The sequence below is a fragment of the Amphiprion ocellaris genome, chromosome 12 (genome assembly GCF_022539595.1).
Source record: "Amphiprion ocellaris isolate individual 3 ecotype Okinawa chromosome 12, ASM2253959v1, whole genome shotgun sequence".
Classification (NCBI taxonomy): Eukaryota; Metazoa; Chordata; class Actinopteri; family Pomacentridae; genus Amphiprion; species Amphiprion ocellaris.
Window position 1 is genome coordinate 13,595,878 of NC_072777.1, and position 23,144 is coordinate 13,619,021.

At 40.1% G+C, this 23,144-nt stretch overlaps 1 protein-coding gene across 1 annotated transcript in view; it reads right to left on the reverse strand.

Annotated features, from left to right (window-relative positions):
* The window catches only part of afdna (afadin, adherens junction formation factor a), a 114,030-nt gene that overhangs the window by 9,340 nt on the left and 81,546 nt on the right, over positions 1 to 23,144 (reverse strand). The window contains exons 23-36 of the mRNA XM_055016179.1: positions 19,403 to 19,468; positions 19,231 to 19,304; positions 16,576 to 16,694; positions 15,044 to 15,244; positions 13,813 to 13,904; positions 13,410 to 13,607; positions 12,261 to 12,411; positions 10,958 to 11,360; positions 10,008 to 10,255; positions 9,671 to 9,885; positions 8,942 to 9,121; positions 6,731 to 6,766; positions 4,964 to 5,098; positions 132 to 681 (exon numbers count right to left, since the gene is read on the reverse strand). Of these exons, the coding sequence (XP_054872154.1) occupies positions 132 to 681; positions 4,964 to 5,098; positions 6,731 to 6,766; positions 8,942 to 9,121; positions 9,671 to 9,885; positions 10,008 to 10,255; positions 10,958 to 11,360; positions 12,261 to 12,411; positions 13,410 to 13,607; positions 13,813 to 13,904; positions 15,044 to 15,244; positions 16,576 to 16,694; positions 19,231 to 19,304; positions 19,403 to 19,468 (2,668 nt within the window). The remainder of the gene's footprint in view (positions 1 to 131; positions 682 to 4,963; positions 5,099 to 6,730; positions 6,767 to 8,941; positions 9,122 to 9,670; positions 9,886 to 10,007; positions 10,256 to 10,957; positions 11,361 to 12,260; positions 12,412 to 13,409; positions 13,608 to 13,812; positions 13,905 to 15,043; positions 15,245 to 16,575; positions 16,695 to 19,230; positions 19,305 to 19,402; positions 19,469 to 23,144) is intronic.

A 23,144-nucleotide genomic window follows, 5' to 3' on the forward strand; every position in this document is an offset into this window, starting at 1 on the left:
GAAACACAAAGTAGCACTAAACCATGAAGGAGTGGATAGTAAGTGAAGAGATGAGTGAATGAGAGGGAGGTACGGGAGCTTTAGAGGGTGCTGTGACGAGCCTGACTCCTCTCTCCTCGCTCTGGTTCTACCTTTAAAGCCTCCGGGGGGGATGGAGCTGGGTTTGGCAGGAAGGGGGGGGCCTGTACTGTTGGAGTTGTTGACTGGCGGCTGGAATGAGCCAGACAGGAAGATGCCATCAGAAAGAGGGCGGGGCTTGCGCGCAGTGGGCGGCGGCTGAGGCTTGCTGTGATTGGGTGAGGCGGAGGCCGGGAGGTCGCCGTACGACTTCCGGGTCGCCGACAGCTTCACCTGACCTGATTGGCCGCCGCCACTTCCTGCTTTGGTGGCTTCCGTCCCTTCCTCCTCGTCTTCCTCATCGCCCGCGTAGGAGACAAACTTGGCGGTGTAGAGCGTGTCGGGGGAGACGACCTGGGTTTTGAGGTAGGAGGTGTTTCTCTGAGGGGGGGGCGGGGGGGTGTTAGTAGGGTTGTGGGGGACGGGGGGTTGGTAATCCCGGGGCAGTGGGGGCCGATACAGACCGGCCGGCTCGTCAGGCGTCAGCAGCTTTCTCTCGGCCTCCTCGTGCTGCCGGCGCCGCTCGGCCTCCAGGCGAGTGTAGTACTCCTCCTCCTGTCTCCTCTAGGGGAGGGACAACCTGTTAGTACGCCCCACTCTCACTGGCTCTCACCAACACTGGACACTAACTGATGCACGGGCAACTAACAACAAGCTGCACTACTCTGCTTCTACTACAAATAAGAACACAATCCCCTACCGACTCAACACTCAACAAAATCTCACACAAACTAAACCTGAGCCTTACTGCAGCTGCCTGTACAACACAAAGACATCCACATCTACAAATGTCCTGGATCAGGGGCCTCATCCAGAAAATGGCATCACTAAATCTTTGGCAATTATTCAAAGCAGAAAGACCCATTAATGCAACTATCAAAACACCTGTTTTTAAAGGATCATATATCTACAAATTATTTCATCCAGCGTCTGACTATGAGCGATCAAGCCCTATATGAACATCTATTTTAAGCAAAGTTTTGTAATTTAACATGTTGTTCTTACTCTTCTTAATGGCTTGAAGTAGATAATGACACACCATGCTGCATAAGTAAGTGCATCAATTGGAATTTAGCAAAATGTAGAAATCAGAAATTCTTAGCTTTAGACTCTTCATAAATACCAGAAGATGTTCCTTTTATTTTTACTTTACATGTTGTTTATGAAGTGGAAATTATCTTTGTATCTGTAAACTCTGGACGCGTATAACAATCCTGCTGATTATCTTGAGTTTAGGCGCGATCATGCATTAGCGCATGTAGTGTATGATGGATGATTATTATTTTCATGTGGGGCTATTTTTTTATACATTCAAATTTATTTAATTTGTCTGAATGAGTCAATACTTTAGTCAAATGTCAGAAAATTGTTTCCAAGAGCCAAACATCCATCCATCCATCCATCCATTATCTATATACTGCTTAATCCTCATTAGGGTCGTGGGGGGCCTTGAGTCTATCCCAGCTGACACCCTGGACAGGTCACCAGTCCATCACAGGGAGAGCCAAACATGATATCTTTGAATTGCTTGTTTTGTCTGAACAGTGGACCAAAAAGCAAAGGCATTCAAATGCTGAAGATCAAAAAGGGCAAATCCGCACATTTGAGAAGCCTGAATAAACCTGATTGCTGTTATAATTGTTAAGCAATGTTTGGTGGATTAACTAATCAGCTACTTTTCAGCACTACTACTGTCAACTACACATATAACAAGGGAACAAGTTACTTTATCTTTTTATCTTCATGTTTTAAATGCTCTTTTGTATACAAGGGAGGCACAGTACACGCATCTGCTTTCACTTCCTGAAACTATTTAAGAATCAATTTCAGCACAATAAATTTGTGAAAAAATTTGCCCCTAAGCTGGACATAATTGAAGTAGTTTGACCTGCCTGGTGGTCAGGGACTTCTTATCTGTTCTTATCTGTCACTAACAAATTTAATATGTTGCATTTTTGTAAATATATTAATACTGTCAATCTGTAAAACCAAGAAGTCTCTTCTGACTGATGACCATCAATCCAACACTGGAAAAAGAAACTGTTCTACCTGCTGCAGTCTTTCTTAAAACCTGAGTGGCCACTACTACTGACTTTAACAGGACCCTGCTTCATAGACCACCCTGTCTACCACCATCTCCCCTTCCCTCATCACTGGGTGTTTGCATGTGTGCTCAAACTATGTGTCCATATGTGCTCAGTTCCCTGTTGAATCTGAGTTTATATGATATGGTTTGTGGGTAGGTCTTTAAATTTCCAGCCCACCCTGCCTTCAGTGGCTCAGCTCTTGTCTCTACGCTTGAGGGAGAGGTCTGTGTTGAAACTACGCTGGTGGGATGTGTTTAGATTTCAGGTTTTGGAGCTCGACGGGCTGCTCCAGGTCACATGTGCTCAATGTCGATGCTTCTGATGTCAGATTATCTTCGCATTTTTGGTCCGTTTCATGTGTTGAAGGTCTGTCGGAGGCTGAGTGTAGTCGAGAGTGTGTGTGTCCTCGAACAGACAATATGTGCTGCTGTGGACGGTTCAGTCAGCCCAGTGGGAATCTGAAGAAACTGGGAGGGATTAGTGGGTGTGTGGGATCTGGATGAGTGAGTGGCTGGGTTTCTGAATATGTACAGTATGGATGGCTGAGGGCGGGTATGAGGCGGGCGGGTTGGTATACATTTCTTTGGTTCTTTGCATGTGTGTGTGCATGAAGTGAATGTAAAGCATGTGGTTTTTGGGAAAAGTTGGGAGGGTGGGTAGCATTCCCTAAACATAGTTTCTGAAGCAATGCTGGATGGAATGGTAACAAAAAAATGGAAGTAAAATATAAACCTGACAAAATCATAACTGCTTCCCTGAAAAACTGAAACAACTGAAACTTCCTGACACACACCGACAACAACCAACAACAACGACATGATGGGAGTCTCATGCTTTAGGTGGGTGGGAGCACGTAACATGACACAGCAACACATCACATAGGGTGGGGGGTCTGCACAGAATGAGGACATGCAACTGGACATTTTTATAATAATCACATAGAAAAAGCATCAGACTAACAGTCATAACAACCTCCAAACAATCTCTCTACCATTTAATATGAACCATGCCCTTTCTGAAAAACCCTTAGTTTTGTCTCTGCTACATTTTTAACTTTAACAACAATTTAAATGATTATTTTAGCTGAATCTCTGCAATGACTGGCTTTGTACTGAGCAGCAGTAAGATACAATTTCTGTCTTCAGATGATGGTATGAGCTTTTAAACAACCAGTGGTTTGATCAGTGGTCTGCAGCTCACAGGACAAATGCGCCATAATAATGAAATCATGATGAAATCGGTGGACACAACACAAAGATAAGACACTGACCATGTCTGATTTAACACATACGACTGAGGTGGATGGGTGAACGCCTGAGCAAACCACTGGCCATTTAAAAATAAAGCCAGTTTTAAAGTTAAAATACTTTATAACACAATAAAGGAACATTTCCTGTCCTAATAAACTGAATAGCTTATACTGAATAAGCCTGCAGAATGGAAGGAAATATCACAAATGGAAGTCGCACACCGTACAGAGGCTTTGGAAAGTATCCCTTCACTTGTTGTGCACTTTATTACCAAACAGTGGATCAGTATGAAACAGAGTAAAGTTGTTGATTTTGGGTAATTACTTCTACACAAAATAACCAATAATGACAAAGCAACAACAGAAAACTCATTAACTGAAATCTGTCCTTTACAGTAGCATTCAAACCTTTTACTTTGGCAATGGGTGACTGTATGAAGAACTTTAGTGCACTGCCACAAAATGGATCTGATAAATTTATCCTTAAGTGTGCACCAAGACAAAAGGTCTGAATGGTTTCCAAAGCCACTGTACATACAAAGGTTAGACCGATATGCTGAATTGAAATTGTTTATTTATTGTGAAAAAACTCCAAAATAAAGCAGGAAGTGTGTAATTGCTATTGCTCATCACCCTACTAAGTAAATAATGAAATATGCACCAATGGAGTCATTTTCTATCAGTTTAAAAAAAAAACTTGCTTAATGTCATGGTTTGAGATAATCTGCATAATATGCCTACTCATTTTCTTGAAGACTGACTCGATTGTTGGGTTGAAAAGCGAGCAAATAGCCAACATGGCAAGGAGAAAGGTAATTATAGACAACAAACTGAAAAAAAAACATGAACCGTGCTTTTTGTCATTTTAGTCAATTGCCTGATGAAGATACAGGAGGATCAAAATGCTGCCCTGTGGTCTTTCCCAGTTAGAAGGCAATACTTTATTCCTTGGCTGACACTTATCCTGCTCTCTTTGCTGTATTAGTGCTGATATCTGACATTCGTAATGTAAATGTATCTCCAGCCAGTTAGCTTAGTGTAAAAACCAGAGTCAGGGGGACACAGCTAGCCAGGATGTCCAAAATATTAAAACAAATGGACACAATCTACCAACCAGCACATTTAAACTCAATATTCTAGTTATCCTTAGTCTTTGAATATGAAATGAAAATTACATGAATTCGATTTGGTGCTAGTGGCATGTTTCTAAGTAGGGATTTGTAGTGATCTGTGATGGTTTAAATGTACCTAAAGGGCCTTTTCGAGCTTGAAAAAAAGGAAACAAATTAATAAAAGGTATTTTGAAGACAGTGAAAGGTGGGTAAGTGCAGACATTATCTGGTAAACACTTATTAAGCGCATATCGGTCTAACCCCAGCAGTTTCTTGTCTTGTCCTATGATATGTAATGGCTGACTTACTAATAGCATAACTAAACATCCTAAATTTCCTACAATTATTCATTTTCATCAGCTGTAAACTCCAACATTTTCACGGACAGACAAACCGACCTTCTCCTCGGCCTCTCGTTTTGCTCTCTCCTCCTCCCTCCACCTCCTCTCCTCCTCTTGCTTTGCTCGCTCCTCTGCCTCCCGCTTACGAATCTCCTCCAGCTGCTGCTTACGCCGTCGCTCTTCATCCTGCAACTGCTCATACACACCCACACACACACAACATGGCAAAAGGCACACATGCAAACAAGTACATAATTAGCACATCATGTCATTTATACATAAACAATCTGGAAACATTTCTATTGGTTCTGTTTAACTGCTAGGACACTAATGTGCATTATAATATGGTGTGTACACCGTGAGGTAGATTGGATTTGTTTCACAGGACTGCTCCTGAGGGGAGGAACAGTGTGCACCGCAAACACACAGCACAGACTCACAGACACACACTGCTGAACATGCAGACACCAACATGCAACAACAACAGCAACCAGAACAAAAACAACAATAGCCCCCTTTAGGCTACTTAAGGTGTACTTGATTTTGTTTCACAATATGCGTACAAAACATTAAAGATCCCACTAAGCAGGAGAAGGAGAATAAATCAAGCGTACCTGAAGTAACTGTAAGCTATAAACTAACCAACACAAACCAAGTAGAGTTTGGTGACAAACAAATCAAACAGACCCATTCTCTGGGCTGGACGGTGCTTAAAGGGTCAGTTCAACCAATGACTAAAAAACACATTTGGTCCTGAGCTCTTGTGGTATCTCTCTCCATCAATCCATATTTTGGTAACTTGTTGGTGTTATCATACATATGTGCATTTTATGTACATTATTTTGTGCAGCTTTATCTTTTTATTATTGTTTTGTTTTTTACATGTATTCAATCTATTTTATTTTACCATGTTATTTTTTATTTTATTGATTTTTTTCTTTATATATATATTTTAAATGTTATGAAGCTAACATTTAATTTATTGTATAATTTTTATTTGTATCAATCTATTTATATTTAATTTATCCCATTTTTTCAGTATTTATTTTATTTTACTATTTATATCACGTCTTTCTTTTTTATTCAACTCTGCTGTATTACATAGCAAAGACAAAAATGGATGTCTAAAACTTGGTTAAATAAAACCAAATTTATTGGACAGATAACAAGAAATAACCAAGAAATGTGCATTTTTGTGATTTGGTTGAATAGACCCTTTAAAGAAAGGACATAAAGAAGCTCAGCTGGTCACAGACAAAGGATGGATGGACAGATGGCTTTATGGACAACACAACATCATGATGCGGCCCTGCGCAGGCAGTGCAGGGGGCTTGCAGGACTGTCATGCATTGGTCTGGACCTGGACGCCCCCTGTGATGCATTCAGCCATGCAGGCGCCACCTCAATATGCACTCAAAACACCACTGCTGTCAAGAATCACACCAACCTGAGCTCTACTACTCTGTAATCATGGATAAGTTTGTTTTTCTGTGGCTTTAATGAAACGCTAGCAGTTAAACACTGGTAAGCAGCAGCTTCACTCGCTGTCCCCCAGCAGTTGTTTTGAGTGGACAAAGAGATGGACAGCTTCCCCAGCCAAACAACATCAAGCATCCCAGGACGGCCTCTCCATGACCGGCTGCTCTGTAGCTAATCATGGCCCGGTCCCGTCTATAACCCCGACCCCCAATGAAACAACAACAGTAGTCCAGATGGGTGGGGAGAGACAGATAGGAAACACGGGCAGGTGGGCAGCCCAGACAGAAAACAGCAAGTGATGTAAGGGCAGGGACAGGATACTCGTCATTAACAGGAAGAACATACCAAGTCTAGAACAGAGATAGCTGGGACAGCAGTCTGCTGCTGAAGAAGAAGAAGAAGAAGAGAATAGAGAGTGAGAGAGGGAAGGGAGATAGGGAGGAGGTTGGGAGAGGAAAATACCCAAATACTGAAAAGGAAGGTGAGGAGGAGATTAAACTAAATTAGAAAAAAGAGGAGAAGGGAGAAACTGAGGAGTAAAACAGAAATACGAGAGGGAGGGGCAGGACATACAGTAAAGTAAAAACATTGCTTTTTACACTCTGCTGATTATTGGCTGTTTAAGAGCGCCTTTACCACCAAACCCAAACACCAAACTACATCTTTAACAGAACTCAACATTTTATGTTTTTATTTACAAGATTTAAATGGTAGATATGTAATGACTGTTACCCAAAAAAACCCCTAATATTTCCATTTTGACAAATCATTATGAGCCAATTGTTTTGAGTTTTTGAGTCACTCCGGTTGCACCATTTTGCCATATTTAAAAAATTTGTTTAACCGTATTATTTACTTTTTTCTACATTTTGTTTTCCATGTTTGTCAGAGCAGTATTATTTATTGAGGGGTCAACAGATACAGTATTTTCAGAGGCAATACTGATATAACGTATTAGAAATTAAGGAAATTGGTAACCAGTACATTATAAAGAACTGATATACATTTGTGCTACAAATGAAAATTCTTTAGAATGACACAAATCAAATACAGGACTTAGTTGAAATGCCTTTGTTTACATGTTTAATTAAGAGAGACCTTTTTGCCATTCATATTTCAGATGCTGTGGGCTGGACATTACAAGAATGGCAACAGATAGAAATTGGCTCCATCAGAGGCAAAACAGTGCATTTTTAAATTTATTTTATTGAGAACTGGTTAAAAATATTAATACCGATAATAATGCTGAATTCCAATAATCAGCCTGTCTGATAATTGGTTTAATTTATTTCACATTTTCTTTCCATTTGAATATTAAACCAATACATGTATTCAATCACAGCCCTTGTGGTGTCTGGGCCTTAAGCCAGTTGCCCTGAGTTTTGCCCTCAGTAAAGAACGCAAAATCCTCTTTGATAAAGATCTGATTTTAGGCTACAAACAGTTTACTTTACACTGTATTAAATGCCCACTTTCAGCCAGAAAGAGTTTAAGACATTATAATAGAATTCCAGTTAAGATCAGTTTTAAAGTATTTGATTACAGAATAAACACAATATCCATCCAACCACAATCAGCCGAAATATAATCCAGCCACATCCTCACAGATTCACCACTTTCCAGACATGCAGCCACCATCATGTTCACCATACACAGCTGAATCCACCAGCAACCCCTACAGACACTGTCACATCCACTCATAGTCTGCCAGATCTCACCACAGACTGTCACAGAGAAAATCGGAAAAAGTATTTGAACCACTTTCAGAAGCGACCAAGAATTCACCTGAAATATTTTGAACATTTGGCAGCCATTTTAGTGCTACATTGGGGCTTAAACAATCATAAGAGCCGCCCTCACAATACAAGTCCTTTGTTACTCAGCTTCCTAATTCATATTTCAATCAAAGTGGAAAATAATAATCATGTCAGATTAAACTAGTACTGACATAAGATGACGTATCTTGCTGATCAATCTCTTTGCTCTAAACGATAAACTTTATCACGAAGCACACATGTAGGAAAGCCGATAAACACAACCTTTTATCCATTTGAGCAAACGCGCCGCTTTAGTCAAACTAAAGAGTCGGCCACATCCATTTGATGTGAAAGCAGCTTTAACAGCACTGTTACTTGCCTTCCTGCCTGAACCCACCCATCCAGCCAATCAGATTTAAGCAGCTCAGCATGGCAAAGCGATGACAGAAGCATGTTGCAGATGCACATTGCAGGACATTCATAGTGGGAGCGCTGCCACAGAGGAATCCATTTCCCCTTCTAGCATTTGAAAAGCTGTTCTGTTTCCCCCCCCATCAGCCTGATTTCCTGCGACTCGCCCTTCCTCATGTACGAAGCTCCAGATCTGTTTCTCAACTGTGAGCTGATGGGTGATATCACTTGAAAAACAGAAGTCAGAAAGTTTTATTTCTGCCAAAGCAGCCTTTACACATGACACCATTCCCTCTCTTTTTGCGTCTTCCCTCGTTCCTTCAGATTATCAATTCTTCTCTTTTATTTCCTTCTATTTCCCTCTCCCAACAACCATCACCCGTCTCACCCTGGCTCTCTTCTCGGCTTCCAGCCTCTGCATGATCATCATAGTGTCCACATCTTCATCATCCTCTTCCTCCTCATCGTCGTCGCTCTGCTTGGACTCTTGCAGTCGTTTCTGGAACTGCCACTCCAGCATCAGCTTCCTGAGGCGGTCGCTCTCCTCTGCCGTTCGCTCTGGCTTTGCCTGGGAAACAAAGCATGTTGAGAGCCGGACGTGGAATCCAATCCAATCAACAGTGTAAATGTGAAACCACAAGCTGTAATACATATTTCAAATCATATATTCATAAATGTGTGTCTCAGTGTTAGTGACATTATCATTAAGTGTTCAAAACGAGTTTAAATTTTGTGATAATGCCAACATCAGAAATGTTTCTTGGTAATTTATTAAAACATTATTGGCACAGCATTTTGTAATTTAAAGTATGTTTTAATTTTTTTTTTTTAAATACAAGTCTTCACTTGATTACATCATTATTGTGCAGCCTGTCAGGTCAGACAAGTCATTTTCTGTATATATATGTGACAATATACAGTATATTATATCTTTTACTCTTTAAGGGTCATATATTAGCAAGCTACGATGTATCACTAGTTATCAAGATAGTATTCAGATAGTAAAAATGAACTGACATGCACTTGAAAATAAAATAAAGTGGACACAGTAGCGTCCATTCTACTTCAGTAGAACAAACAAAAATAACATTTAAAAACAGTTTTGAATTGCCCCTACCTGCAACTCCTGGATCTCCTTGTCTAGCAGATCCACGATGTGAAGCTGCTGCTGCTTCTCGGCTTTCTCACGGGCGTCTCTCTTCCAGGGGTCTGGAGACAGACTGTCGCTGGACGTTAGCTCCTCTTTACTGATGGTGATGTACTGCAGGTCTCGCCTCTCAATGGTCCGTGGCTGCTGTTGCGGAAGCAGTTCCCTGATGACCGTGTCCATGCCTACAATCATATTCCATTTATTAGTGAAAAAGAAGTTAAAATAATTATTTAAACTATCTACAACAGACCATTTGTAACACGAAACATTAAATATAAGAAAGGTTTTGGCTTGAATGTGTTACCGGCAGGGTGGGAGGCACTGGCTGGGGGAGGTACAGCTGACCGCGGGAGGCTGGCCAGCTTCTCTGGTCTGGATGGGGGTGGCTGGGGCTGTGGGGGGAGGTAGGGCTGGGGAGGGGCTACAGAGGCCATAGGGGGCTGGTGGTGAGGAGGAGGCATGGCTCCTCCGTTGTTGTGAGGTTGGACGGGCATGACAGGGTTGGCCCGGATCTGACCCAACTTCCTCTCCTGCTCCCTCCTCTTCCTCTCCCTGGAAATTCATGATCAATATTACACAGTCAGTTTTATGTTATTACCTATGAGTTATGGTCAAGTTTAAATAGAAAACACATGCATAAAAAGCTGACTGCAGTGTCAAACAGTCATTTGTACCATAACAATCAAACCATTCTGACTTTTACTACAGCAGTCTAAACATAGAAGCATTTCCAATTTTATTTTGCTCAAAGATTACAATAATGCAGGTAGAAAACAGGAATGTACGGAGTCGTGACTTCTCGGCTCCTTATGTTACGTGTTCTTTATGATCTTGCTGAACACAATCTTTTTCCCCACTTAAAAATAATAATGTCTGGCCAAAAATGTACAAAAAATGTTTAAATGTGTAGTACATGATGATCTATATTATCTGCAGCTTTCTTTAGGACACCATGTTTAGGAAACAGTTTATTCTGTATCATGTGATTTAAAGCCTTTTATTCTCTATATATTCACTGATTGTCTGTTATCGTAAAGTCTAAAACAGTACAGTCAAACTCATAACAGACATTTGTTAGCAAATGGTCAGAAATAAAAGGAAATGCACAGATATCTGTCAAATAAGATATCACAGACAGGCAGACAGGCGGTGATCAGTCTGCAAAGGCTCATTCTGAGCAAGGAGAAGCACTAAGTATGTAACGCTGCATCAACAACATTTTTTTATAAAATGAAAACACAGGGGAAATCCCACCTCTCCTCCTCTAGCCGAGCTTTCTCCTTCTCATACCAGCGCTGCTGCTCCTCTCGCTTCTTGCGGTCAGCAGCCTGCTGTGCGGTTATGGGGGTGACAGCGGTGGGAGGTGGTGGGAGCGGCAGTTCAGGCTGAGAGTCATAGGGGTCATAGGCGTCAGGGTAAGGGGCTGGAGGTGGGGGTGGAGGAGGGGGCAGGTCGGAGCGGGATGGCGCCTGTGCCGAATGTGGCAGCACAGCGTGAGGGGTGTTGGGCGTCTTCCATCGGCCCGGGCCGGTCTTCTGGTTCTGGGTCTTGTTGGAAGAAGAGGACGAGGCTGAGAAGTTGAGGTGCTCCTGGCTGGATGTCGATGACTCCAGTGAAGAGGAAACCTGTGGCTGTGGGGCCCAGTGGTCAGGTCCTCCTGCACCCGTAAACACACAGAAATAATCAGTGGTCACCCAGACACATACACAGAGACTGTCAAAGGTCAGTAAACTCCACTCTCCATCCTCAGGAACCTTAGCACTTATTTCATAATTCAGTCACGTTATTTCTTTCACAAAGCTTAACACTTAACCAAGACAATGTTATCTTTTTCCCTGTTACAAGCAGTTTGTATCATTTGTAAAAGCATTTTGTGATGTCATAGATGCCTGCTCTCTGTTCAAAATGATAAAATATTTTCCTGGCAGCAGTACCAAACTTTAAATCCAGTATTTATACAGATTTCATTGACCTGATAACACATTCCCCTGAAGAAGAATTTGTGGCAATGTTGGACATACACAACGTGTTTACTTCAGTCAGATATCATTTATCATTAATATTTAGATACTATTTACAGACTCATATCCCCGATGAAGGAAAACAGCTGTTTAGAGGGCAAAACTACATATTTCACAGAGATAGAAGGGATGTTGATGATTCCAGCTGGCAACTGCAGTTCAACACTTAAGGTTTCTATTTACCAATTTATTTAGAGTGACTCAATCCATAAAAGCTTCCTAAAATACTGTGAGGGAAGTAAAGACTGAATTTTACTTGATGAATGATGAAAATGGGACAGTGGAAAGGATTTCTGATGCGTTCTAATTTTGCAGATTAAGGTCAAATGTCATACTTTTTGCTCTGACATTCTGAATTTAATATTGTGATTTGAATATATTATATAATCATGAACAATACCATTATATTCGATCACATTTTAGAGGAACCTCTGAGTGCTGATGAGCTGTTGTATAATCTGCTATTCATACTCCATCAGGTGCTGCAATCCACTTTATGTCATCCTCTTTCTTCTCTCCTTTTTCCTTCGTCTTACCTCCTGGTGGACCTCGCTGGTAGTCAAGGTCTCTGTGTTGGTAGTCCAGATCCCGGTGCTGGTAGTCCTGCTGGTAGTGTGGCTGCATGCGGTCATCCGGCCTTAGAGCTCCTGGTGGAGGGTACAACTCCTCCTGGGAGTGGTTAATCCGCTGTGAAGAAATAATAGCATTAAATAGGAGAGGAGAAAAAAGGCAATAAGAGGCAAAATGGAAGGAGAGCAGAGCAGGAGACGAGAAGGACGCACAAACACAAACGTGTGCTGGAACAAAAGATGCACAAAAGAAGAAGAAATAAGATAAGAGGAGCTTGTGGTAAGAAAAGGACAGAGAAAAAAAAAAAAAGAAAAGGAGAGAGAGGAAGAATATCTGCAACACCTAGCTTGTTAAGAGAGAAACAGATTTTTGCAGATTTTCTGAATAAAAAACAAAAAAGATCTACTGACTTTACCAACAAATAAATGAAAATAAAGCTGTGCATTCCTTTATATGAGGGCAGTTTTTAGATATTACATTTTTAAAATATCCTGATCCTCTCTGACTGACCCAGACAACCTCCTGACTGCCTAACATTGAGAATGTCATTGTATTTTAGATGTCACTTAAGAAGTTGCTTTAGTATTTCATGCCATCCCAAATCAACTAACGGGGAGTGGAAGTTAGTAATAAGAAAATTCAACAAACGAGTCTCCATCGATGCTGACCAACTGACAATGTGCAACACCTTAATGTCTTTCTCATAGAAAACGTACAAATGTAAGTTTTTTTGTGACTAGCTGTGCATTTACTTGTAAGCTATCCCAACTAAGATGGGTATTTAATTCCAGAGATGTCAAAAACTTAAACTCTACACTGTAGTTATTATTATATTAAGCATACTATAGTGTAGTCTAATTTACAATAGATTTGATTGTAAAGTGTTGTTTACATAAAAAAACAAGGCAAAGAAACTTGGGTGTAATTATGTTATCTATCTATATATCTCTGTCGGAGAGAGAGAAGATCATCGCAAAGCTTCCTGCTGTATTTGTACCTCCCACCTTTAAGCAGCCTTTCATTCAGTTAAGTGTGACTACAAGCAAAATGGGAGACTGAATGGAAGTGGGGAGGGTCTGGTTTGAGAAATGTTAAGTGTTTCATGCTGCTCTTACCTGCATGCTGTTGTTGTGGATGTTATCAACCACAGGGAGGCGTTCTCTGTCCTCCATGCCCTGCCAGTGCTGTGCAGGCCCCTGTCCTGGACCCACTACTCGATCCTGGCTCTTGGATGCGGGGATGGTGAAGTACTCCCTGGGGTAGGTCTGGGTGGGGATGGGGTAGGCCTCTGGACGGGGAGGGGAAGGCTCATCCTGCGGAACAAAAACCGAAAATGTGAAAAAATATTTGATACATGTTTGTTAAACAGAAAAGGTTTATATGCAATATGACAAATCATTTCCCATCTCTGCTCTAGATACTGAGTGTCCTCGAGTGTTGGTGTTACTCTCCAGTCATCTGTTTTGCTGCAACATTCCACATAAGGATGCAACCAGCTTCAGTCTTGCAGCTACTTACGTCTGCACACAGGTTCCCAGTGGAGACTGAAGTGATCTTAGTGCCAGGTCCTCCAGGATACACCGATTTGCTTGCAGGACTCTGGCCTTGATCTGGTGCAGGGGAAAAAGAGACAGTTGTTTGAGTTTTACACACAAATAAAACAATATTCTGTATTAAGCCATTAATTAGGTGAACAAATGAATCAATAATACTTGCTATGAAGTGCTTTTAACCACATTTCCAAATGCTTTTTCCCCAGACAGACATTCAGTGCAGTGGTACTGTGTTTGTATATCAGGGTGGAGTGAGTGAAGAATAACATCAGGGTAGCTTTATTTTTTTTCCTGTTTTCATTACTCCCTATGCCAAGTCTTGTTTCCCACAGATGACTGAGAGGATACATTTTATTGAATTTAATCAAGACTGTTTAAATTTACATGAGGATTTTTTGTATCCTCTTGATTGTCTGTATGAGGTGGAAATGTGGGAAGAAAAAGAACATTCCTCTCTTCAACTACAAGGCATATAACATAAGAACTGGGTTGACTTACTGTCAAGATGCTAATGAATTAAAAACTCTATTAATTGTAAGTGGCAAAAAGCAAGGAGCAGAAATAGCAAAACTACATATAGAGATCTGTTCACTCCAACTGGAATCAAAGACAATTTATAGATGTTTACCTCAGATTGAAGACAAACAGGATAAAGCACACAATCCAGACCAACTGATTAAAAAAATCTACTCAAGGGATATGCATGGCCAGTAAATACATTCGAGTTCTGCATTCAGTGTACTGATTGCACCCATAAATTTGGCTCAACAGAGCTCTTGACAATGACAACGACATCAGAGCTGCAATGAACAAACAATAGCTGTCAACTACTAAATAATCATCGATTATTTTAATAAGAATTGGAGTAACTTTAACAAATCCAGTGTCTTAAATGATAGCATTGTGCGGCATCTTTCCATTTCTATGACAGAAAACTGAATATCCTTGAGGGGTGACAAAACAAGACATTTAAAGACTTCATCTTGGGCTTTTGGGCTTACCTAACATGCAGGACTGCTTACATTTTTCAAATCACTGTCTGTACAAAACCAAACTGTTCATATGAACTGGATCCAGTTTTAAAACAAAAAACAGATATCAGCAGATACCAAGTGCATTACATTGGTGACACTTACAATAAATGTGGGGAAATATTAGATACAGCATATGAAATCAGAGTAAATAGGAGGGCTTACTGGCTACGTTGGGGCTGGAGCGGTGGTCAGCTCGGTTCTTCAGTAGTCGGTCTTCGCCACTCATCTTCTTTGGTTCGGGGTAAGAGTCCCAGCCAGACTGTGGGCTCTCAGGAGAGCCGTTCTGCACCGAGCTGTTGTATAACTCGAAGCCTTCGCTCTTTGGTCGCATTTTCCCGTTCTTTTCACGGCCTCGGTCTGACGCTGAGTGTAAATTTCAAAGTAGAAGAGAAGAAAAGGAGCGGTTTAGAAAAAAGCGGTCCGTGGCTGCAGATTGCCTGCGTTTAGTAATATTTTCACGGTTTTCTCAGTGGCTGACATTAAATAATACTGCTGTTTGTTTGATCAGTACATTTGTTTGGGCATAAACTATTTGACCTCTTTGGAGGTGTGTTTACCAAATTGTTACGGAGTTCAGTCCAACCATCAGTCAGTAAGAATCTACACTCATGTTTAACTTGTCCAGCTTCTTTATACCAAAGAACGTCCTTCACTGTCTGTTGGTTAAACTTTTCTGTCAGCATTGCAAAACACTGCGGTCGAGGGAATTTGGGAGAAACACCCCTTTATCGTCATCCTGGACCGCAGACTGGCCCGGCCAAAAGGCTTCCTTAATGAATCAGGGGTCACATTCCTGCAGACAAAGACCAGCACACAGCCAGACAACCCTGTAAACTCCATGCCATGCATGTGTGTGCAGCTTTTCATGCACAGACACACAGACACATGGCTGGCTCTGGCCACAAGCACTCATTATATCCTTCAGTCTGCAAGCTGGATTTTTACTGTGCTACAGAGAAGACAACAAGGACACACTGTCTGGACAAGTCTGCTTCTCTTCCATCATCCACAACATCAAATTACTGGCATTAGCTAATAGTGGAACTAACAATAGACCATTCATGAATGGTGACAATCTGCAGGTTGAGAGAGCCAAATTTATGTCTGTGTGAACTTTGTAAATGGATTTCATTGTTCTTGATCGTTTTAATGTTCTGTATTAGAAGTTAGATTGTCAGTAAACCTGCCAGTTATTTTATCAATCCATTGTTTGTGTTTTATTGCATACCCTAAAACAGAGAAATTGTCTGCCTATGGCAGTTACTTAGAGCCCAAATTGATGTATTTAAACTGATTTCTGTCCAACTAATAGTCGAAAAAAAAAAGTATTCAATTCATAATGGTCTAAAACTGAGAAAATCAGAAGACTTCACACTGGTTAAGCTGCAACCTGTGTGTGATTGACATGTTTGCATAAAAAAATTATTAAACAAATGCTCACTAATCAAAACTGTTGCTGATTCTGTTTGTGTTCATTGAATATTTGATTAATCATCACTGTCTAATCACTAGGAATGACCATTAAGACACAATGTTGGTAAAAATCATGAAGAAAAACATACAAACGTACATGATAAGTTTGAGGAATAAAAAATACATAAATAAATAAAAAACAGAGTTAATAATTTAAAAAACTTGCCCTCACAGCATGCAGCTAATTTACAAGTCCATTTACGCTGTTAGTGTGTGCTCACCTCTTGGCATCATGGGGCTCGGCTGGTTGAGGAGGGTTGCCAGTCCGTGATAAATGGCTCCCTGCTTGGCAACTTCCAGAGTCACAACTGAGCCCGTCCTCGTCATCAGCTCTGCCGCCCTGAACACAGAGAGAGCGGGAGGAGAGAGAGAGCATGAATAACAAACTTGCAACTTTACCAGATCTGACACACTTAAAACTAATCTCTGATGTGATAACATTAATATTTAAACTCCTGTTTAACTGCAACAAGCTTTATCGAGTTCTATCTTAACAGTGATTTGAATGAATTCATCTAAACGTCCTTGTTTCACTGCCATCCATCCAATACAATAATACTGTGCTGAAGTATCACATCCCATCTTTTAAATCCAATTTAAGATACACTGACAGGTGTGGTAGTTCTGTTAGAAATCTTATCCAAAATGTCAAGCACTGTAGAGGAGGTCTTCAAGATATTACACAATATGAGAAAAATGTAAAAAAAATTAAAATCATCCATTGTATGACTGGATAAGCTGCTCTGCAAAGAGTGCCCAGGGTTTCTCTTTCTCCCCCGAACAATTTGTAGCTAAAGGAAACTCCCCAACACCACACACATAAACCTGAAACATAACAAAGTTATCATATCTATGAGAATGTGAGAGGAATTTTAAGAAAATCTCCAGGCTTGACATTTGTCTTCAAAACAGAAGATAGCCATTTACTTAAAGTAGAACACTTAAGCCATTTATCAAACTTAAGCATTACTTTAAAGGTCATGCAACAGATTGGTGCTGCAACTGGAAAAAAAGCTAGAAAACAGTAGCTCATTGTCATCACAATTTCCCTTCCCGATTGTTTCATCCAAAACCCAGAGTTAATACAAATCATATAAAACAGAGAAAAGCAGCAAAGGGTGCTATAGCTTCTTCTGCCATACTGCCAGGCTCCTTTACCCCATGTTGCCCTGTTGAACTTTATAACAGTCATCTGCCTCAATCGTTATCCAAAAGAGTTTTGTTTACATATACACTTTTTATCTACTTGTTGCTGCTCAGGGTGCATAATATGCACTTTACCTCATTAATACTAGAGCCATATGTATAAAACCACATACTCTGGTTTGTGTACTTAATAAATAAGCCTCTGCTGCACAACCTAGAAATGTATAGCTAAATATATGCCAATTTTGCAGACTCAATGTCAGGTGAATTTTATATGCTGTACTGTCCAATTAAAGCACAGTTATGTGTAGTCACACTATATGTTGCATACAAACTGTATATTTTTCTTTGCACTACATGTTGTCTGTTTACAATCCAAACTGTGGTCCTGAGGACACAATATAATCCTTTTGTTTACCATGTAGATGACACTAAAGATAAACCTGAACACTGATGTTTCTCATTTAGCTTGAAAAGTGACCAAAGTAATTAACTATCAAATTTGTTAAAAAGGAATTAATTTTTCATCAGCATTGCAGTAACTACTGTTAGTCATTTAAAGAAAACACAAATTAAGTTTCAGTCTATTGGCACACGAGGAGGCAGCAACACAAACAAAGAAGGCAGGGATTATATTTGTCATTGCCAGAGACTCACTCTAATTTGATTACAGCCCTGCTGTGTCACACAAACACACACAGTAGGCATGTTATTTTCTGTGACAGTCACACGTGCCTGTGTGTAGATGGCTTTAACCAAATCCTACAAAGAGTTGAAGGGCAGATCACACAAAGCAATGAGCCGGGTGTATGATTAGATATAACTATGTGAATCTAACATCATCTCCTTAATGCTGAGCAAAGAACAGGCTCTAAATCCACATTTGGGAATATCACAGGGTTTAGCTTTTTCAACACACATCCAACAGCCCTAAAGGCTACAAATCACTTTGAACCTTAATTTGCTGGTAGTGACCTGTAGGAGCAGGAGAGGGCCATACCATGAGCAGGAAGTTGAGAAATTCACAGGAAAATGATCAGATTTTTAGTTAACACAAATGGCCTGCTATAATAAACCATGCCCACATGTTAACTGCATGCTAAAGCAATAAAACTAATTATTTGTAAGCCCAGTTTGGCTGACACACAGTAAGCAACAACACTTGACATCACATCATGCCTGTACATGCTGAGGGAGAGGAATAACTGGATTAATCTGGGAGGGGCGTTAGCGACTGAGTGCTTTGCTGCCGTTTCCAAAACACACACACCCTTTTTCTGCTAGAACTGTGTGTTCCAGACGTGCTGGAAATACTGTCTCTTTACGAGGACAAATGGGATGCGACAACCTCAGTAAAAAGACCTCAAGATGTCTTCAACTTCCAAACTGTGGTTATCAGCTCATACCAACATGATAATTTACTTTAAAAATGTTTTCAACTTTCAAAATACATTTAAAGTCAAATTTATCATCCCATGACCTTAAACACGTCAACACAGTGCGGTAGGTGGTCAAATGCATAAAAAACAGAAACACTATGTGCACCTACATTTCCTTCCTGCTGTTTCTTTGGAGTGAATCACTGGATGTCATTAAAGTAGAATTGTAATTTGTGTCAGCAAATTATGTGTCAGCTGGGAATTTCCCATTTCTAATTTGCATTTAGTTGGTATAACAGGGATTTTTCAGTAAATGCTAAAATTAAGGAAAAAATAATAGTCTGTTTTTACCTCTCTTGCGATAGGCCGACCAGACTGCGCCCATCAACACTCAACAACTGGTCACCTGCTGCCAAACGTCCGTCCTGTGTAAACACAAATGCACATATCACACAATGAGCCGCTGTCGATGTTGTCACTCATCATCTTCTGTTATGGTTCCAGTTTTAGTATTCATACTAACCATGTCAGCTGCTCCACCTTTGACAACAGACTTGATGTAGATGCCCAGTTTCTCCTGACCAGCACCCTGCAGAATGAGGGAGGGAAAGGAAAAAAATAGACAGAGACATTAACTTTAATGTAAGTGAACTGACAAATTATGCTCATAACTACTATTCAAAATTACAATTTTAAATTCTTTTTACAAACAGTATAAGCTGCACACATACCTCGATAAAACATACAAGACAAAATAAAAACTATTTATAATTGCAAAAGAGGCTAAAAAGCGCTTGCTAGCAACAAAAATGCTCTATTGATTGATGCGCAAAAACTTGTTTTCAAGCTCTAAAGTCTCTCTTTGTCCACATGGACTGAAGTGAAAGCCATAAGAATGGTATACATTGGTATGAGGAAAGTACAACACATATCTGCCATGCAGCCAAGTTTGTAAGCAGACAAGAGCTCAAGCTTTCAAACTCATGCCAGATTTTAACAAAGGAAGCTGATGTAAATGCAGATAACGCTTCTACAAGGGGCCTACAAACTGGCTCTGGAGCTACTTCATATTTCTGGACTCAATGCTCAACTGAAGATCCATTAATTGAAAAAAAAAACAAACAAAAAAAAACAACTACACTCTCATTATAAGTTACTATTTTAGAATCACACCTACGACAACTACAACATAATTTGTCATAATAATAACATATTATATCATCATTATGTGGGTGAAAGAAAACACATGCTCTTCAGGAAAAAATATTTTGGTGTAATTCGATTACAATATATCTAACAAAAAATGGCAGAGGTGAAACACCGAGAACAGAATGAGCATCACACAAAAATAACGGCACAATATTTCCTCTTTCTTTCTGTACTTGGCAGTGTCAACATCATTTTTTGTAATGTTTCAGACTATTGTGATATACAACACTGTGCAAATGTTTTAGGTACAGAAAGGAATTACTTGTGTGTAGGATAATTATTTAGGACTCTAGCAGTATGTGAAGGCCTGATGTGCTACTGGTGTTTTGTAACAGATAAGAAGGTAAAAATCTGAAGTGGCTAAAACATTTGCACAGCATTATGCTTGTTCCCACAAGTCTTTCTCTGGTCCTTCTTACTTCATCACCTTAGTTGTGCAGATTGTGATTAACAGCAAATTATGTCTGACATTCCTCTTAGCCAAGCAAAGCTGAGACATTTAAAGCACCTAATCTGATGGAGCAACCATCTCAGAAAAACATCTGTCATGTTGTCCGATCCTGACAAGTTCTTACTGGTTGAGAGAGAAACACTGACTGAAGGTCTGGACTTGGGGGGAGTCCAGCACCATTACAACTTTAAACCTCACTTGTTTATATGTACAAGAGTGTTGATACTGAACAGAAACAGGTTGAATTGCAAAACTGCCATTTCCTGGACACAAGGCCTCTTTTAGCTGATGTTACAAGTTCACCAATATGTCAAACTGAAGCATTTCAAGACATCTAAAGAGCATTAAAAGGTGTTTTTATGTTCTGTTTTATTGCAAAAAAAAAAATCGACTTTCTTTGCTGTATTCTTGCAACATTTACTGCTGAAAAAACAAATCTCCCCCCAGGAATCTGGAGACACTTGTTTTATGTAAAAATACTTTCTTGAAACCAAATCCTTTCTTTATGCAGTACCAACAAAGAGCAGAAACACAGATAAAAAAAAAAAGCAGAGGACAAATGCAGCAATGTCAGTGTCAATACACACACACTGCCCACAGCTCCTGTGTGTGTGTGGACTGTATGTGTGGTTTTCCTATGAAGTGGGTAGGAGGCTTACTGTACAGCAAAGAGCTGGCATGCTATCAGACGATTTGCATGCTTTCTTTACCATCTTAACACATCTTTAAAGTTTGTACAACCCTTGGACCAGAAATGAGAAAAATATTTCAGAAATATTTGTAGAAACACTACTGTGCTGAATGTGAGACGATTTTTCCACTTCCAACACTTAAAGATAAACTGAGAAATTCTCTTTTTTTTGCAGACTACATTGAGTAAACAAAATACTTGAAACAATGTTGACAGAAGACTGAGGACCTGTCTTGATAACTGTCAGACTTTATTCCGCTTTCAATGTAGATGTAAGGAAATACAGTTTAAAACAAAGACAGAAAACATCACCGGTTCAGACGGTGCACAGAATCACAGCATGTCTATAAAGTTGGTCATAAAACTGTGGAGTGGATTAAAAAGACTCCTAATTGCTGCCATTCATCAGACCTGGCAACGTGGCAAAGATTGTGTCTGCATGAAGCCACATCTTGTAAAAAGAGGCAGGGGTTATGCTCAGGTTAATAGCTCTCACCATTTGCAGGTCGTATTTATTAACTGTTTCATCAGCTGTGGTGCAAAAGATAAAGACTTGGAGGAGAGAGGTGAACTTCAATGTGCAGAAACAAGTAGCGCAACATTTGTATAAACTCCAGTCACATTGAAGACACTGTGGATCATCAATTAAACTTACAGGGCTTTGATAGTGCTATATCTTTAAAAAAAAAAAAAAGCCAAGAAAGTGCACCATAGGACTCTGTTGTATGTTTAGTTATACTTTGTTTACTTGTGTGCGGTCCTTTTGTTCCACATAAGATTATTTTAAGCTCTAAATGTTTTGGACAGATCCACACATCACTATTCAAGTCAACCAGTAGCAGGGTGTGTTTGTGTTTATGAATCACTGGAAATTTTACTGAGAGGGTCAATTCAGAAGATTTATTAAACAGAACTGTTCTCTATTTTTTGCAGCGAATGGTTTTTGTGCAGCAGCAGGTTGTAGAGCAGGTGTGAGAAACAGGGTGACTGCTCCTCTCCCCCATTTCCAAGGTTAGAACTTAGAAGCCAGTTTTAGAACCACTGGACTCTTTTTGTTCAATTAAGGACACAGACTCCCAGAGAGAGTCCCATTTTCCGCTAGAGGATGCACAACAACTAGAGCAACAGGGCACTACGAGGAGTGACCTGGACTCCACCGGGGAGGTGATGATGTTCTACACCCAGCTGTCTGGATCTTCCAGCCAATTAAAAAAAAACATCTAAACAAGTAACTCCCACTAGTTTTTACTCTGTTGTGTTGTGGAAGCTGTGTTTGTATGCTTACATGTCTTCCACACAATCATATTTATATAATGACATTTGTTTGGCTTCAGCTAAGAGAAAAAGACATCAACTTCCACACCTATGAGGATTGCACAACAGAACCACAGTTCTTAGTTATGTCACTGTTGCTTATCTGATATCTAGAAACATGATGCACTGGCATCTTGTTTGAAATAACAAGCAGACATTGAGGAATGCATGCACTCCTCATTGCTATAAATCCTGGCATTACAAACGGATGCCATGAAGCTAAATCCTAATTGTAACGCTGTCAAATTATACAAACGAAAAATTGCAACAAAACTAAAAATATCAGCCCAGAAATTATGAATTAACTTCAAAATCATTTAAAAATGCAGTTTGGGCACCAAGAAGCACTGACAAGTAGATTTTATTTTTTTTAACAATGTAAATCTTCCCACCCAGTATGTATTGTGGAAAAAAAGTGGCCCAACATTTGAAAATAATTACGTAGTTTTATTTTATAATGCCTCTGTTAGGGCTAATGTGCATCAAGTGATGAATGTGAAAGTTGTACCAACACAGTTTGGCCACTATGCTTAACTCTGAACAGCCTGGTGCTGTTCATGGGCTCTTGATAAGGACAGGTTCAGTCACAAGACAATACGC